General features: G+C 39.2%; 3 protein-coding genes across 5 annotated transcripts; all 3 read right to left on the bottom strand.

Annotated features, from left to right (window-relative positions):
- Positions 1–182: 182 nt before the first annotated feature.
- On the bottom strand, positions 183–7,695 carry LOC115565176 (uncharacterized). Of its 2 annotated transcripts, none has more exons than XM_089264921.1 (5): positions 6,871–7,695; positions 6,052–6,808; positions 4,592–4,828; positions 4,366–4,512; positions 183–1,121 (listed from the first exon to the last, which is right to left on the bottom strand). In XM_089264921.1, exons 1-5 carry the CDS (start codon positions 7,138–7,140, stop codon positions 853–855), a joined length of 1,680 nt encoding a protein of 559 aa, XP_089121047.1. In that variant the 5' UTR covers positions 7,141–7,695; the 3' UTR covers positions 183–852. The 2 variants fall into 2 exon arrangements, with proteins under 2 accessions (XP_089121047.1, XP_089121048.1); XM_089264922.1 differs by lacking the exon at positions 183–1,121 and adding an exon at positions 2,512–3,380.
- A 146-nt stretch (positions 7,696–7,841) lies between these two features.
- On the bottom strand, positions 7,842–10,533 carry LOC115565174 (putative fatty acyl-CoA reductase CG5065). Its single transcript, XM_030390183.2, has 8 exons — positions 10,333–10,533; positions 9,985–10,270; positions 9,681–9,917; positions 9,484–9,593; positions 8,601–8,971; positions 8,466–8,536; positions 8,278–8,403; positions 7,842–8,197 (listed from the first exon to the last, which is right to left on the bottom strand). Exons 1-8 carry the CDS (start codon positions 10,472–10,474, stop codon positions 7,969–7,971), a joined length of 1,572 nt encoding a protein of 523 aa, XP_030246043.2. The 5' UTR covers positions 10,475–10,533; the 3' UTR covers positions 7,842–7,968.
- Positions 10,534–12,345: 1,812 nt separating this feature from the next.
- Positions 12,346–16,230, bottom strand: Act5C (Actin 5C). 2 transcript variants are annotated; one of them, XM_030390185.2, is made up of 2 exons: positions 16,002–16,230; positions 12,346–14,045 (listed from the first exon to the last, which is right to left on the bottom strand). In XM_030390185.2, the coding sequence occupies exon 2, from the start codon at positions 14,035–14,037 to the stop codon at positions 12,907–12,909; it is 1,131 nt and encodes a 376-aa protein (XP_030246045.1). In that variant the 5' UTR covers positions 14,038–14,045; positions 16,002–16,230; the 3' UTR covers positions 12,346–12,906. The 2 variants fall into 2 exon arrangements, with proteins under 2 accessions (XP_030246045.1, XP_030246044.1); XM_030390184.2 differs by lacking the exon at positions 16,002–16,230 and adding an exon at positions 14,476–14,661.
- Between the last annotated feature and the right edge of the window lie 927 nt (positions 16,231–17,157).

The raw sequence follows: 17,157 nt of genomic DNA, 5'->3' as shown, positions 1-17,157 counted from the left end.
TATAATTTTTTAACCAAATGCGTTTGTCTCTCACACATTTCCTACTAACCGAAAACCCTTTTCATAAAAGGTTCCCTAACTTTCACTTAAATGTACTATGAATTGAAACTCTAACAAAGTCCATGTAATGAAATGTCATTATTAAATTCTACATATATCATATACAGATTATATGAGAAATGTGAAATAAATACGAGAGCGATTTTTATTTTTGGAAACTGAATTTCTGTTTCATATTCCGCATATCGTTTATATTGCTTTTCTTTGCTAACTTTGCTATCACATGGATATGAAATTGATTTGATTTTCATACTCATCCACGTAAGTGAAATGTGTATATTGTGTATGTAAATTTCCATTTTATAACTAAAATTGATTTTGATCCATTCCTGTGAAACGACTGGAAATGAAACGTGGACAGAAATATGGTACTACTCTTGTTTTGCCTTTAAAACGAAAAATGTCAATCAAATTAATCAGATCTTGAAACGCATGGCAATGAAACGGATTTCCGTTAGCTTCCGTTCATACGGACAAACGGACGGACATTGCACAAAACCAATATACTCCTCTCACTTTCGTGAATGAGTATAGTTAAAGAATTGCTTTTCGAGTTAGATATTTTTGAATATATAAATTAGAATAAAATTTGGTTTAGATGCTTATCTATATGTCATCTAGATAAAATTCATGAAATATGAGAAATTTTGAATGCTTAAGTAAAGTTTGTTCGTGTGTATAAAATAGATCGTCATTAAAATTATATATATTGTTACAGGTCTCTCTCTCTCTCTCTCTCTCTCTTTCTCCCTCTCTGCTCTGCTCCCACTTCCCTCATGATTCGGTTCGACCTTAGCTGAGTTGATGTTCCACAAAATCGATTTTGGTCAGCTCCTTGCTCAGTCGCGCATCCCGATGGAAGCGCGAGTTGTGTGTGGACAGAGACCACTTGGTCTTGAAGTTCTTCATGCAGATGAAGCACTCGTGCTCCTTGCTCTGGATCTCCGAGTGCCGCGAGGCAATGTGACGTCTCAGGGCGTTCATCGATTGCAGCCGACGCTTGCAGAAGCTGCAGATGAGCGCAACCCCAGATGGGGAGCTCTCCTCCACCGTGGCGACAGCTGAAAGAATTCAAAGTGAATTGAAAAATAATAAACCAAGAAATGGCACACAAATTTTGTGGATAAATAAAATAGGAGCGGGGCTTTTAAGCTGGAAATACGTATAGTTGGCTTGGCTTTTATTGTGTAAATTTCATTTGGAATTCTCGCTAGAATTTCCCTTTTGCTTTTTGTTGCTTATCAAAAGGAGACGAAAATTTTTATTCTTTTTCATTTTTTTTTGTTTTCGTTTTTTTTCAATATTTTTTTTGTAATATATATACATGCATATTTGGTTCGATTCACATTTTTTATTTATTTTTTTTTTTTTTCACACGAGACACCAAAATTTCAAATGTTTTCATTTTTTTTTTTTTTTTTTTTTTTGGTTTGAGATTTTTATATAGAAATGGTTTGCTACCCTTGCAGAGGCAGTTGCTATAAAGTATTTGCATTTAATTCATATCAAATTCGCAAATCTAGTGCATGTTAAACTGATGTTCCATTCCGTTCTGTTGCAGCGCATGCATTCAGTTGTTTTGGCAAATCTGCGCTGTTCCATGCCGTTTTGTTCCGATTTGATGCATAGCAAGCACGAGTCAAATTATCTCGTGTTTCGTTTCACAACGTTCCAGCTCTAACTCATTGCTCTCACACGCCTACGAGCTTTCACTCGTCTCACTTAACTCTCGCACATGTTTCATTTTCACCTATCCCAGCTGCATTCTCGGTACAAAACGATTGTTCCATTCCATTGCATTCCAATTGTTAAAGCTATGCTGATACAGCTCCAGCTGTTCCTCATAAGATATTATCAAAAATTGCTTTCTCATATAAAAAACTACAAAGAATTTGATTTTCGTTTTCTTTCTATATGTACTACATATATATATATATATATACATACATACATACATATATATATATCATATGGCTGGCTATTTGCTTGAATGCAGTTCTGCAAGGGCATACAGACTTCGGCTAGCCGAAGAGGGCCTTTCCTAGTTCACTATGACAATATATATATATATCTGTCTCTCTCTCTTCTCATTCTAAATATAATATATGATCTGACATCAAAAATTGTTTGTAATCGATACGATATATATATATTATATAAAACGTATGTGTTATTCATTTAACATTTAGCCTTTCAATTAACTAGGTATATAATATATATATTAATCTTTATCTTCATCTTTAGCATGTGTGTGGGAATTTGATTTATCAATTAACTATATTTTGTTTTGTTGCTTTCAATATTTATATTTAAATACGATACTTAGTATAAAAGAAACTAGAATATACAATGAGGATATATGTATGTGAATTATATATATGTATGTGAATTAAATATTTTTTTTTTTTTTTTTTTGTACAAGTTGAGCAAAAAAAAATACATAAATATATATATGTTGACTGTGGTTGCTTGAGAACTGTCAGCCTGCTCGGGCTTTGGCTCTGGCGCTCTAGAAATTATTTATATTCTATAATAGGCTTAATATATGTACAGTTATACAGACTTTACTTGGCTAGCTAATTAACTAAAATACATAAATTAATTTCAGTTTGACAGATTTGCTTCAATGAATAGGGTATACATACATACATACAAATATATATATGTATGTATATATATATGTATGTATATGGATATCTGCTGATGACATGGCCAAGTCAGTTTAGACAGATATTAGGTTATACAAAATGTATCAAATTAAATATGTTATGTACACAAGTTTAGATTTTAAGATTTTAGGCTAAACAACTTGGACAAAGTAAGTGCTAATGACTGGAAAAGTGTTTAAACATTATCTTGCTGGTTTTGCCTCTGCTTCTTCTATAAGTTTTCTTATTTTTTTTTTGTTATTTTTTTTTTTTCATTTTCGTGCCACAAATATCTTTCGTTTTGGCATTTGCTTTTCTAATGGACGTAATTTTCTATAACTTGCTCGCTCTCTCTCTCTCTCTCTCTCTCTCCCTCTCTCACTCTGCCCCCGCTCTATGTCTGTCTCTCTCTATGTCGTGCGGCTATTCAATTGACGCCATGCTGCACCTGAAAGATCGTCCATCAGTTCTCCGTTTTAATGGCCACCTTCTGCTCATGGGAGATGCGTATGTGCTCGCGGAGGCTGTATTTGTTTTTGAAATTCTTATTGCAGAGATCGCATTTGCGCGGCGGTTGGGGCGTATGTTGGGTGCGAATATGTCTCCAAAGATTCACCGTGGTAATAACCATTTTGCAAAATTGACATTCTGTCCACTTATTATTGGGTGAATCTAAAAATATACAGAAAAATAGGACAAAAATTAGGGACATTTCGAAATTTTCCATCAGTCATTTTCTACTATATTTTCTGTTTCATTTCCATTTCGTTTCTTAACACACACAAAATGTACACTAGGGACAGGACTATAGCTATATATAGACAAACACTTTGGAGACATATTCGACGCCATATAAAAAATGAATAAACAAATATAAATAAAAACAAACACAAAAATAATATTCTACAGCCAACAATTAAAAAATACATATATAATACTGTTTCACACACACACACACACGCCAATACCAATCAGAGCAAATATTTAATACATACGTACACATCTCTACATTTTACAATATTATAGACTAAATTAAAATAATTAAATTATAATAGTTATGCTGCTTTAGCACAAGCACTAAAATTATAAAAACTTAAAAGCTACGCTCAAAGAACTTTAGATCAATATGATATGATTTATAGTTGATTATAACTAAGATCTTCATATTGCCTGCCCAATATATATATATATAGATTTACATATCTTCATTTTGATTATGGATTGATTGAGATATATATGTATATGCTATACATATATAGATCTTGCTACTCTCTTTTATAGTGACATGACTTTGATTAATTAACTAAAGAACTTTCCTCTTGCCTAACTTAAATGTTCTTTCTAGAAATCTTTAGTTTATAATGCTCCAATGAGAGTTTCAGAATATTTAGCTTGTTATAGTAATATATTATATAGTAATAAACTATTCAAATCCAACCTCATTCATGTTATTCGCAACATTTTTACCAAAGATAACAATATATATATATATATATATATATATATATATATATATATATATATATATATATATATATATATATATATATATATATATATATATATATATATATATATATATATATATATATATTATTTGATCTATTCTAAGACTATATATAGTGGATACTTATCCTCCACTAACTAGAGAACTTACCATTCGTGCCGCTGGCTTTGCTGTCCGTTTTGACTGGTGTCACAGAGACGGTGGTTGTGGCACCTGTCGTCGCAGCGCTGGGATCTTCGAGCACCGCCTGGGCGGTGGCCGTGGCTGTCGCACCGCTCGCTGTGCCCAGCAGGCGAGCTGCAAGCATAGGAATTCCACATTAGTTTCAGTTCACAATCAATATTTGCATACATGCGTGTCTGGCACGCCCACTCACTCATCTCGATGGCAATTTCCGCATTGTCGGGATCTGCTTGATACTTCTCCTCGATCTCGGACTCGGTCAGAATCTCGTATTCGGATGAGTATTGTGCGACAGTCTGTGCGGCCGCCGTCGTTGCATCCTGTGAAGTTTGCGGCGTCGCGCCATCAGAGAGTCGATCGTCTACCTCGCTAACTATATAATCGGGTATATCCATTTTAACGGCACCGCGCAAAAATGTCATCTCAGCAGCTGCAAGTCAATTGTGAACAGATGCAATGAGAATTAGTTGAAGCGGGAGATAAATTAGGTCGTTTTCTATATGCGGAGTTCACTTTTAGTTTTCATCAAATAAGAGAACTCTTATAGGGTTTCAACAAGGACGAGAACTGCAGTATCTAGTATGATATATCTAGCACAAAAGATCTATTAAACTAACTGTAAAGCTATGATACAAAGACTTAAATATATGCCATGTTATAGAAATCTGATTCGACAATACAATACATAGCTTAACAGTATGACTTGAACAGTAAGTTTCAAGATATAAGATTTTCTAACTAAGACATTGAGGAACTTTGCATAACAGCCCATTGATGGCTATATAATAATGATAATAATGATATATCGAATTACTATAAATACTAGATATTTAAACAAACTATTGATAAAACACAACAATTAACCGAATTTCGAAGTGCACCTAAATCTAATGATAGACCCTACATAATTGTACAATATTTGCCATATAAATCTTGATATATCATACATAATTCAGCTGATTGGCTAATACCTAAAGTGGTTCCAAGGTTTTGCTTAATTTTCATAATGATTTAGGTACTATAGATGTCATATATATCACAAATATAAGTCTTACAAATCAGCTAACTAGCTTTACAAGGTATAACTATTGGCTGCATTTCTAAGTATATCTAGATCCAATGATAGAACGTACATATTTGTACAATATTGGTTATATAAATCTAGATCTATCATAACTCAGTTGTTTGTCTAATTTTTTAAGTGGTTCCAAGGCTTTTTTTAGGCACTATATGTGCTATATATAAAACATCAGATACATACATGGACATACCTGGACTAGGTATATATGCTACTTATATCATAAGATAAACTGGGTTTTCATAGTATTTCCTGGGACTTGCTTACTTTTCACAATGGTTGAATTTCTATATATGATATATATATATCATAAGATAAATCATGCAAGTCAGCTAACTAGCTTTTCAAAGTATTTAGTAGCTTTTGCTTACTTTTCATAATGGATCAGGTACTATATATGCTTTATATTTCATAAGATAAATTATTAAGCATCATTAAGCTGGCTTAACAAGCTTTTCAAAGTATTTAGTAGGATTTGGGTACATTTTACAATGGACTAGGTACAATATATGGTCTTTAGATTCGACATATGTCAGCGAACTTGATTTTCTTTGGATTTCCTGGGACTTGCTTACTTTTCACAATGGTCTGTTCGTCCTTGACGGCGTAGTCGACTGTTTCGGTGGTGTACATGTTGTCATCATCGTCCGAGAAGGTGATCTTTCGTTTCTTAACGGTATTCGCAGCTGGCAATGATACCGTGTTGGTGATAGTCAGGTGCTGCGCCTGCGCTGCGGCCTGTTGTGGATGTTGTTGTTGCTGCTGTTGCTGTTGCTGCTGTTGTTGTTGCTGCTGCTGCTGCTGTTGCTGTTGTTGCTGAGGCGGCGCTGCCTGTACTTGAATGTGCTGTATCTGGGTGCTTTGTACATGATGGTGCTGCTGCTGCTGCTGTTGTTGTTGCTGCTGCTGTTGTTGCTGCTGTTGCTGTTGGGTTTGCTGCACCTGCAGTTGAGCAGCCGCAGCAGCAGCCACCTGCGTTTGTACTTGCGTTGCCGTTGCCGTTGCCTGCAACAGCGTGGCCGTTGGTATTTCGATAGTTTGCGTATTGCCCGCAACAGTCACCTGCTGCTGCTGCTGTTGATGTTGCTGCTGCTGCTGTTGGTGTTGTTGCTGCTGCTGATGATGTTGCTGCTGCTGCTGCTGCTGTTGCTGTTGCTCATTGACGGCGCGTATTGTGCTGGGTATTGTCTTGATGAGCTTGTGCTCGCTAATAAGCGGCACCACCGGCATCTGCGGCTTCTCCTTCTCCTCGGCCGTGAGGCCCTGCACGGCGAGCAGCTCGGCAGTTTGTAGAAACGATTGTAGTGCCTCTTGTTGCACGTTCACCTCGCCCTAGTAGTCCGCAATGAAAATTGTTTAGTTAAATTTGACTTAATTAGCTGAAATTCACTCACCTGATACATAAACTCGACTATGGAATTGAGATCTTCGAATTTGATAAACTTAAATATAATGACTGGATGCGGATGCGGATTTTCTTTGAATATCTCCTTGAAGTAGGACGAACAAGAGCTGAGCACCACTTTGTGCGCCTTAATTCGACGCCCATCCACGCACAGGCTGACATCGACGAAATCATCGTTCAGCCGATGATTGTCCAGCGAATAGGTGAGATGTCTCAAGTAGTTGTTCCAGCGCAACGAGTATTGCTGTGTGGTGGCCATTGCTTGAAGCCGGGATCAACAACTCTGTCTTCCCGACCTCCAATCGAGACACACTGACACTCTACCGCTGCCGCTGCCACTGCCGTTGCTGCCTCTGCCTTTTGCTTAATCCAATTAACCCGCTGAAACTAATGCGCGTTCTCGTGTGCCCAAAACACAGAAAATGATACCAATAATAACAATAATAAACGAATGTAAGGCAACCAAAACACAAATAAACTAATTCAACTAATTAATTTCACACTCGTGCTGCATTTGTTGCACGGCCAATTCAAAAAAAATATTTGTTGTTGTTTGTGTCGCTGTTTGTTTATTTTCAGTGTATTTTAGCAGCTAATTGCGGAAAACGACGCCAGAGCAAAACATTCCCAGCATTTTTTTACAGCACGCCGAATTACAATGCCTGCAGCATATGATTAGGGTTTACACATTTTGACTTAGCATTTATTTATTTATTTATTAGCCTTTTGTAGGTATTCATTTTTCAATATTTTCTCACTTTTTTTCACGGCAAAATTAGTTGCTTTTTGGCAAAGCGTATGTTATTGTGGCATGATGTTATACTCAAAATGTGCTTGCTATCGACGACCTATCGATAGCATTGCACTGTTCAGCTAACAGCGGCGACAGCGGCAGCTGTTAAATGCCACACACTCGACAGATGGCGCCAGTCTCAACTGTTAATTCAAAGTCCATGTCGATTTTTGCGTTTAATAGCTTACAACTTTATTTTACCGTATCCATAAAATTAATAATAAAAAAAAAAAACACGTTTCTAGTGAAAGTAAGTAAAAAAAAAAAACGACAACACATATTCTATAGCAATTTCTAAGTCATAAAAACGCGCACAGCAAAGCGATAAACCAGACGCAACAAAAATCCATACACTATGGCGCGACACAAATAGTCCAGAACGTAAAAGACTTTCATGCGAAAACGCGCCCCACTGCTACTTTCGGGACTTTCGTTCATCAAAAACTCCTTGGCGCCGCGTATGCCATTCTGAAAGAAGTCCACATAGTTGATATTCGCATGCTGAAGGAAGCCAAAGGTCGCACTGCAGAAACAATCAATTGGAAAATACGAATTATTCGAATTTGATTAATTTTTTGTTGCCTTTGTTTTTTGCGCACTTACAGCTCATCTTTGGGTACGTCGTTGTGCAAAGCTCTCATTTTATCATTAGAGAAGTGCCATTCCGTAACCGCGAACACCCTCAAGGCCTGAAAAGCGGCAAAGATGCGACGCTGCAGCTTCAACAGGCTATAAGGAAAAGCAGAAAATATATGGATACCGGATCCCTGGGAAGGCCGCAGCGCACTTACAAGGGCTTCTCGTTGGACAAACGGAGCAACGTGTCCACCACAATGGCCATCATAATATGCATTGTTATAAACTAGACCAACGAAAAGAATTAAATGCAAAGATAGAAAGAGAGAGAGAGAGAGGCATCCACTTACCCTCACAAAGTGCAGCACTGGACACATGGTAATGCTACCACCCGGCAGCCAGAGCGTCTTCTCGAACGGATTCTGACGTATATACCGCTTGCCAATGTCTATTACCTGGCCCATGGAAATTGGCGAAATATTGGACACGGCGCAGTTGATCACGTCGATGGGCTGGTCTTTAGCAGGCGGCTTCTTCAAGTAGTTGGAGGCGGCTATGACCAGAGCCCGTGCGACCACATCGGCGGGCACAAAATCCGCGACTATGTAGGGATCACAGTTCTGGGAGCGTAAAATGCCAACGCCACAAGCGACCAACATTCCGATGGGTCCATTGAAATTGTCCGCCCAGCCGGGCACCGGCTCCTCCAGCGTGGAGATGACTGTTGACAGAGAGAGAGAGAGAGAGGGGGGGGTGTGGACGAGATTATGACTAATTGGAAAGTTAGATAGGTATACCTAATCATTAATTGAGATTCATTTAATTTTCAAATTATTTTGTATTCAGTTCTTTCAGAATGAAACTGCCCTGAACCAAGAGTTGAGCGAAGAGCGAAGAGCGAAGAGCTAGTAATCCCATCATTACATGCTTCATTGGAAACACAGTGACTGTGCTTAAATTAACGGAAGTCCGGATGGAGGGTCAGGTGTACGGTTAGACAAGGAGACCCACAGACGAAGAGACAGCTAGACGGAAGGACGAACAGGTAGACACATCAGGGCATCTTGATCAAAAATATATGTATATGCTTATTGGGATCTGTCACATCTTCTTCTAGATACACTCAAGCGCCTTTAGTGTTTTTTAATGGAAATGACTCCACCCAGCTTGCTAGCACTCAATAGCATTCAATAGCTTAAGTCGCAAAAGTAAAGTACATAGAAAAACACCCACCGATTGAAGGCCTGAATATGAGAATGGGCAGCCGATCCCTGTAGTCATTGGCCACGTGCTCAGCCAGGCTCTTTGTGAAGGTATAACTATTCGGCTGAAAGCTGCTATACCTGAAAGGGTTACAAAAGACAGACAGAGTCACAGGGACAGATCGTGAGTGATAAAGCAACGATGGCCTTAACCCTAGTGTGACCTACTTCAAATTGAAAATATCTAATGTCTGCTCATCGTAGGTCTCGGCTAGCTTGATGGTGGTACGCCAGTCCGCGTAAGGCGGGTAGATGCGCTCCTCGACATCGATGACCGTGGGATTCGAGTAGGTTGTGGAGACATGGATGAAGGCCTTCAGCTTCTTCCATTGCAGAGCGAGCTTGACCAGCTCGTGAGTGCCGCGTGTGTTCATCAAAATGGCTTTGGCCAAAGGATCATCAAAACTGAAAGCATCGGAAATATGTTTACAACTCGCTGAACTGAGGGCCTTAGCCCTCTGCCACCACCTACCGCACCGAGGCAGCCGAATGGTAGACCACATTGACATTGGTTAACTTGGCCAGATCCGTTTCGCTAATGCCCAGGCCCAGCTTCATGCAGTCTCCGGCAATGGGCACTACTTTGGATATAGTCTGAGGCTGTTCGCGGCGCAAGCGGTCGAAGAGCTTTGAATTGAACACGTCCGCCAAGCGCTGCTCGATTGCGACTCCTTTCTTCGGACGCAGCAGCACATAGATCTTACCCAACGACGGGCAGGAGCGTAAGAGTTTTTCGATGAGCGCTTTCCCAACGAAACCTGAATAAGGAAAATCAATGTATCCGACATATATGTGTGTATATCGCTATAGGTTCGCCTACCGGTGCCGCCGGTCACGAAGATCTCCTGATCCTTAAACGAAGCTGAAATCGACATATTGTTACGCACGAATCGCCGACCAAATGAAATCTGAAAACCTGAACGACAATCGAAACTTGGCTGTGCCTGAACTGTGTCCCCCATTATGCTAATCGCATTCGATTGGGAGCAGCGTGTCAATTTGCTGAATATTCAGGCGAAGACTAGAGGAATTCACGAAAGCAATTCATTTCCGACCTGTACACCTTAAGACATGGCGTCATTAAAGTAGGGCGTCTGATACTGATTCCTTGCTCTTTATACAATTATACAGTACAGGTTCTTTGTTTTTCAGGTATATGCCTACTAAAGTATGACCTTCAGATTTATATTGTGCATATGTGTATATCTACCTCCAAGCTTTAGAGGTCTTGCATAGTTATTCTGTTATCAGACTTTGTATTTTAATAACTATCCGCTCTACCAGGGAATTGTAGTAATTTTATTTCATTTACATAAATAATTAGGCTTAAGTCAGTAGACTGGCTGGCTTGGTTCCTCGAATTCAAAGTGATGCGCATGAATTATTTAATGGTTCTTTATAAAAGTACGCTGCTATGGCATACAACTAGGCGCATACCAAATATTGTGGCTCTAACCCATATAGCTCTCGAGTTCCATGAGATTAATTATAGTTCTTTGCTCTAAAGCAGCGTATAGTAAGTTTCGATATAGGGAAACCAAGTGATATAAACTGATGTAAACGGAAGGTACGTATGTCCAACGGGTTCATGTTTAATACAATCAATTGAATAGGCATTTATGTAAATGCTTACTATATATAGTATATGTAAAACACATACACATTTGCACATAGCTCACAATATCTATATGACAGAATCTTTCATATAGGCATAGTTCAGTCGATGCAGACAATTCTATAAATAATATAATGCGATATCGTCTACCAAAAACAGGCTCAACTATTTTTACAACTGGTCTAAAAGATAACGGTACAAAAAATTTGATTTGCTGTTATCAAAAAAAAAAAAAAAGTCCCAAGAATGTAAAATTACCATTTGCAGTTAAGAGAATCTTCCATAGTTAAGTGAATGTGGCACAAAATCAATTTTAAAAAAAAAAAAAACGAAGCATTTAAAAAGAATCAAAGCAAAGCAAAGCTTTCAGAACGATGGCAACAAATTGTGATAGCGGTTAGAAACGGAACTTTAATCGCAGCCAGATGGGTCCGCTCACTCGTTTGCTTTTGTGTTCGCATGGAGTGGTCCACATTGCAAGTTTAAGGTCATTAACATAAACAGATATCGTTATGTGTGTGTGTGTGTTTGTGTATGTGTATGTGTCGGTGCTCCAATGCCAACTGCATTTGGAGAGCGAGAGAACGCAAGCTTAAACCAGCTGTGCGTGCATGTTGGGTACGTTTTTGAGAAAAGAACGAAAGCTCGACAAGTTCGCTGACCCCCTCACACTCTCATAACAACGGTATATTTTTCTAGCCATATATACGCACGGATGTACAAACTAATACAAGTGTGAGCATATGCTTGTACGTATACATACATACATATGTATATGGGTAAAAGAGAATACACTTTTCATTTGCATTTCACAATTTAATTAACATTTTTAGGCGTAAACTTATAGTCATTCGATACGCATGCAATTAGATAATACAAAAAAAAAAATGAAGTACATGTAAAAATATCAAATTTCAGCTTATATAAAATTTCAAAGGAGCTGTGCAGCAGCAAGAAAAGCACACAGAGCGCACAAATGGCTCTCTCGACTCACTTCCCCAGCAGCAACTCAGACGCTCACATCAATATGTGAGAGTGAGCGAGTCGGTGTGCGTGTATTGATGCATTTGCCGGCCGGCAAAGCAAAAGGAAAGAGTTTAGAGCGAGAGCAAATGATGAGCGTAGAGTAAGACAAGCAGTGCAAGAGCATAGTTGATTGGAAGAGGGGAAGAATGAGCGAAACAGAGAAGGGAGGCAAAAGTAACAGAAAACAGAGTTAAGTTTTTTTTTCCATCATATTTTTGTTTCACTTTGTTTATAATTACATCATAATTAAAAAATAATACATAAGGTTTTGTTTGAAATTTTACAAAACTCGTTTAGTGTTGTTTTTGTGTTTTGCATATTTTGTGTGTTGTGTCTTTTATTTGCTTCTTTTTCATTTTTGAAAGGGAATATTTTAGTCGCTTTTCTGCTGCTGCTGCTTTCGCATCTTCCTTGCAGGGAGTGTACGCTTGTATGTATGTGTTGCTTGTTGTCGTGTGTTGTTGTTGTTGTGGATTTTTGTTTTAGAAGTGGAATGGCATAGAGAATATCTAGTTGTTGTTGTTCTCAATTTGTTGTTATATTAAAAGGTATATTAAAAAAAAAAAAAAACAAAAAATATTATGCATTTATCATATATCTCATGTGAAATAAATTAAATTAATGCTAGAACACAACAAGACGACGACGAAGATGATGTGTGAATTTAACATAGCGTGCAGCTCCACATAAATGTTGTTGTTGGTGTTGTTGCCACTCCACTTGCTGCTCCTCCCTGTTGGTCGGCGTCGCTGCTTAGAAGCACTTGCGGTGCACAATGGATGGGCCGGACTCATCGTACTCCTGCTTGGAGATCCACATCTGCTGGAAGGTGGAGAGCGATGCCAAGATGGAGCCACCGATCCATACGGAGTATTTGCGCTCTGGTGGTGCAATGATCTTGATCTTCATGGTGGATGGGGCCAGAGCGGTGATCTCCTTCTGCATGCGGTCAGCAATGCCTGGGTACATGGTGGTGCCACCAGACAGCACTGTGTTGGCATACAGATCCTTACGGATATCGACATCGCACTTCATGATCGAGTTGTAGGTGGTCTCATGGATGCCGCACGCCTCCATACCCAAGAACGAGGGCTGGAACAGGGCCTCGGGGCAACGGAAACGCTCATTACCGATGGTAATGACCTGACCGTCGGGAAGCTCATAGGACTTCTCCAGAGAGGAGCTGGAGGCGGCGGTGGCCATCTCCTGCTCGAAGTCGAGAGCCACATAGCAGAGCTTCTCCTTGATGTCACGCACAATTTCACGCTCGGCAGTGGTGGTGAAAGAGTAGCCACGCTCAGTGAGGATCTTCATCAGATAATCGGTCAAATCGCGACCGGCCAAATCCAGACGGAGGATGGCATGGGGCAGGGCATAACCCTCATAGATGGGCACCGTGTGGGAGACACCATCACCAGAATCGAGAACGATACCAGTGGTACGACCGGAAGCATAGAGCGAGAGCACCGCCTGGATGGCCACATACATGGCGGGTGTGTTGAAGGTCTCGAACATGATCTGTGTCATCTTCTCGCGATTAGCCTTAGGGTTGAGGGGGGCTTCGGTCAAGAGGACAGGGTGCTCCTCGGGAGCCACACGCAGCTCATTGTAGAAGGTGTGATGCCAGATCTTCTCCATATCATCCCAGTTGGTCACAATACCGTGCTCAATGGGATACTTCAGGGTGAGGATACCACGTTTGCTCTGTGCCTCATCACCCACATACGAGTCCTTTTGGCCCATACCGACCATCACGCCCTGATGACGTGGACGGCCCACAATCGATGGGAAGACAGCGCGGGGCGCATCATCGCCAGCGAAACCAGCCTTGCACATGCCGGAGCCATTGTCGACAACCAATGCAGCAACTTCTTCGTCACACATTTTGTAAGCTGGAAAGAACACAAGAGAAAAAAAAATTATTAATCAAAATGGCCACCATTTCACACTCTCTCTCTCTCTATGTTAAAAGAGAGCGAGTATATCTCCGTGTGCGTGTATGTGTGTATGTATCTGCATTTCCTCTCTTTGAGCGCAGAGGGGCAACACCCTGCACATAAATCAACAACTTAACAAAAAGCTCAAGAGTATATCACTCCGGCATATGCCGGTGCCAAGCAAGTGGCCAAAGGAGAGAGCCGCTCTTGTCTGAACAAGTATGTATGTGTGTACGTGTGTATACGTTGACGTATAAAATGGCCGCCATTTGCACAAAGAAAAAAATTCAAGAAAAAAAATTCACCACTTATGAGCCGGCACCGAAACTTTGTTTGATGTTTTTAACTATGTACATTCAGTTCTACATTGATTTTTGTTTATTACCTTTTTGTTTTATTTAACAACAAACGACAAAAACTGTTTGAAAAACTGAATTGAAACTTTGCAATTCAAGTTGAAAATTTTGTAAACCACACTTGGTTATTGGTAGGAGGCGACGAGGCGATAGACTGACTGAAAATGCAACCGCACCGATTGACTGCCGAAAGAGGAATGAACAAACGAACGAATGCCAGTTACAGCTATTTCAAGCGCTGCTTCAATCGACGTCGTCGTCGCCGTCGCAGTCACCGTCGTCGTCGTTGTGATATCTGTACGAGCGTGCCACTGCTCTGCCAGCTCACTCGCACGCAGCGTATGCTGGCGCATGCGTGCGATAGAGAGCGCACGATTAGCGCGCTTGGCTTGCCAACTTTTGTGACCATATATGGTCATGTTTCGAAGCGAATCGTCGTGAAGGAGAGCTGGAAATTGTCGCCGCTTTCGCTCTCTCACGCGTCGGCAACGGCGACGGCGACGTCGAATTCATAGCCAACGGTTGACAATGTTGAAGGTTTTCTCCATTTTAGCGCGGCTCATTAAAAAAACCGGCATTTTTGCATTCAAGAAATTCCGAATAACTTTAATGACGTGATTCTTTGACTATATCTGGCTAACTTGCCTACGTCACTTGCACCGTGGGCCGCACACACACACACACACACACGCACATATGTACATATTTATGTATGTACATATATTGCCACAAAAGCATTAACAAATATGTATAAAATACATTGTACATACAATACTAGATGTCAATGTACATATACATATACAAATACATTTATATGTACATGTGTGTATACATTTGTGTATGTGTGTGTTTTGTCTTCAATTTGGCCGTTACTTTTCAAATTGTTCGCCATGAAAGTTAATTGAAGCGTGGGAAAAAAAGAAAGTGTTTGCGAATTGAATTGCAAATAACTGAAAAAAAAAAACTGTCACCACATCTTTCTTTGCTATGCTCTTCTTTGCAAGTTTTGGAGTTTTGGAAATCCGCAAAGGGCACGCCCCAGCACTACATCTGTCCCACGCACACAACTACAACTACACCTACAGCGGTATGTGTGTGCGTGTGCGTGCCTGATTTCTGCATTCTTCTGCTAGTTTCTAGCGCTTACGAAATACGCTTTTATATCTTATCGATTCACAAATTGTTTGTGATAACAAAATTGTCGAGTTTTTTTCTTTTCACAAGCGCGTGACTTATTTTTGTTTTTTTTTTTTTTTATATATCATTATGGTATACGATTTTTTTATTTTTTGGTATTTTTGATTAGGGTTTTCGATTTCTGTTATCTGATGGTCAATTTTATTGACATTATCTCACATATTCCACAAGCACTTGTACAAAAAAAATTTGTTCGTAAAAAAAATATATACTATATGTACATACATACATATATTATAGAATATGATAAACTCTATTCACGATTTTTGATTGCAGTTTGTGAAGTGTTTTTCTTGATTTTTGTTGGATTTGTATTTTGGCTGGATTGTTTGGTGGTAGTTGATGTAAATATACTTACATTTGGTCTGTTTTGATTAAAATTAATTAAATAAATATAAATTAAGTCTTTCGGTTTTGTTTGTGTGTCTTTCGTGTAGACGACTTTAGCTGGCTGCTTTAAGCGGTTTTGTGTCGGGAGGTGTATTCCACACAGCACAAGAACTCAAACTGTAATGACATGAAAACTGGTCGCAGTTTGCCGTTTTATAAAGCCCGGTATCCATCCGTCCATCCCAACCGGCACAGTAACTTAGCGCCTTATCAGCGCCGTCACTTCACTCACTTCCCCAGCCAGGCAAGCGTTTTACCATATATGGTATGAATTCAATTTTTACCCCGTTGCCGGCGATATTGTCTGTGTGTGTGTGTGTGTGTGTGTGTGCTGCCTCGTATCTGTATGCGCCTATACATGCCTCTCTGCATAACCCAGCGAGCGTGTGTGTGTGTGCCTGTACAATAGTGTATGCGCGCATGTGTGTGAGCGCGCTGTGTCTATGCGTGTTCATATGCTGCAGGCAAAGAGTATGAAACAACATAATTCCCTACATCGGGTGTGACAACCAGCAGATTGCGTCATTTTGTCGAACGTTTTGCAGCCTGCATCAAAGTGCATGAACTTCAACTTCAAAATATCAAATTGATATACAATATATTAGCTGCATTACGTTAACAAAGTTTTAGCTATGTTATTAAAATAATCGTAACAAAACAAAAGCAAACATTGAAATCTGATATTATCTCAAATACTTTCAAGTGAGAACATTGTTTACAATTACATTTAAACATGTATGTTTATTTATCCACATTATTTCATTCCTAATCTGAATTTATTAATTAGCTAATTTGCTCAAATGCCTAAATAAATCACAGCGACAATCTAAAATATATACAAATACTAATAACTGTTACATATAAAGCTGGAGTTGCTTTAAAATAAAGGAATTATTTTATGACCTCTCCTAAAGTAACTTAATTGGTCTTTAAGACCAAATTGTTAGAACAAAATTATAATGTTTCATCCTTATTCTTGTCCTTGTCTAACACACTTCATTTTTATAAAAAAAAGTGTTGGTCACGGACAGAAACATTTATGCAATTTATCTCTAACATCATATCAATAGCAGATGTGAACTAATTATGCGATAATAGTAGAGTCTTCACTAGTCGTCATATTT

Source organism: Drosophila navojoa, chromosome X (genome assembly GCF_054131105.1).
Source record: "Drosophila navojoa isolate 15081-1374.11 chromosome X, UAZ_NAV_1.0, whole genome shotgun sequence".
In the NCBI taxonomy this organism is placed as follows: domain Eukaryota; kingdom Metazoa; phylum Arthropoda; class Insecta; order Diptera; family Drosophilidae; genus Drosophila; species Drosophila navojoa.
Note: the sequence above shows the minus strand (reverse complement) of the source record. Positions and strands in the feature narration are given on the sequence as shown.

Excerpts from the sequence above, each read along its gene's own strand:
- LOC115565176 (XM_089264921.1), bottom strand. The coding sequence starts at position 7,140 with ATGGCCACCACACAGCAATACTCGTTGCGCTGGAACAACTACTTGAGA. Across the intron at positions 6,809-6,870 it reads TAGTCGAGTTTATGTATCAG|GGCGAGGTGAACGTGCAACA; the intron begins GTGAGTGAATTT and ends GCGGACTACTAG. Across the intron at positions 4,829-6,051 it reads CGAACAGACCATTGTGAAAA|CTGCTGAGATGACATTTTTG; the intron begins GTAAGCAAGTCC and ends ATTGACTTGCAG.
- LOC115565174 (XM_030390183.2), bottom strand. The coding sequence starts at position 10,474 with ATGGGGGACACAGTTCAGGCACAGCCAAGTTTCGATTGTCGTTCAGGT. Across the intron at positions 9,594-9,680 it reads TTAGATATTTTCAATTTGAA|GTATAGCAGCTTTCAGCCGA; the intron begins GTAGGTCACACT and ends TAACCCTTTCAG. Across the intron at positions 8,198-8,277 it reads GACGTACCCAAAGATGAGCT|TGCGACCTTTGGCTTCCTTC; the intron begins GTAAGTGCGCAA and ends TTGTTTCTGCAG.
- Act5C (XM_030390185.2), bottom strand. The coding sequence starts at position 14,037 with ATGTGTGACGAAGAAGTTGCTGCATTGGTTGTCGACAATGGCTCCGGC.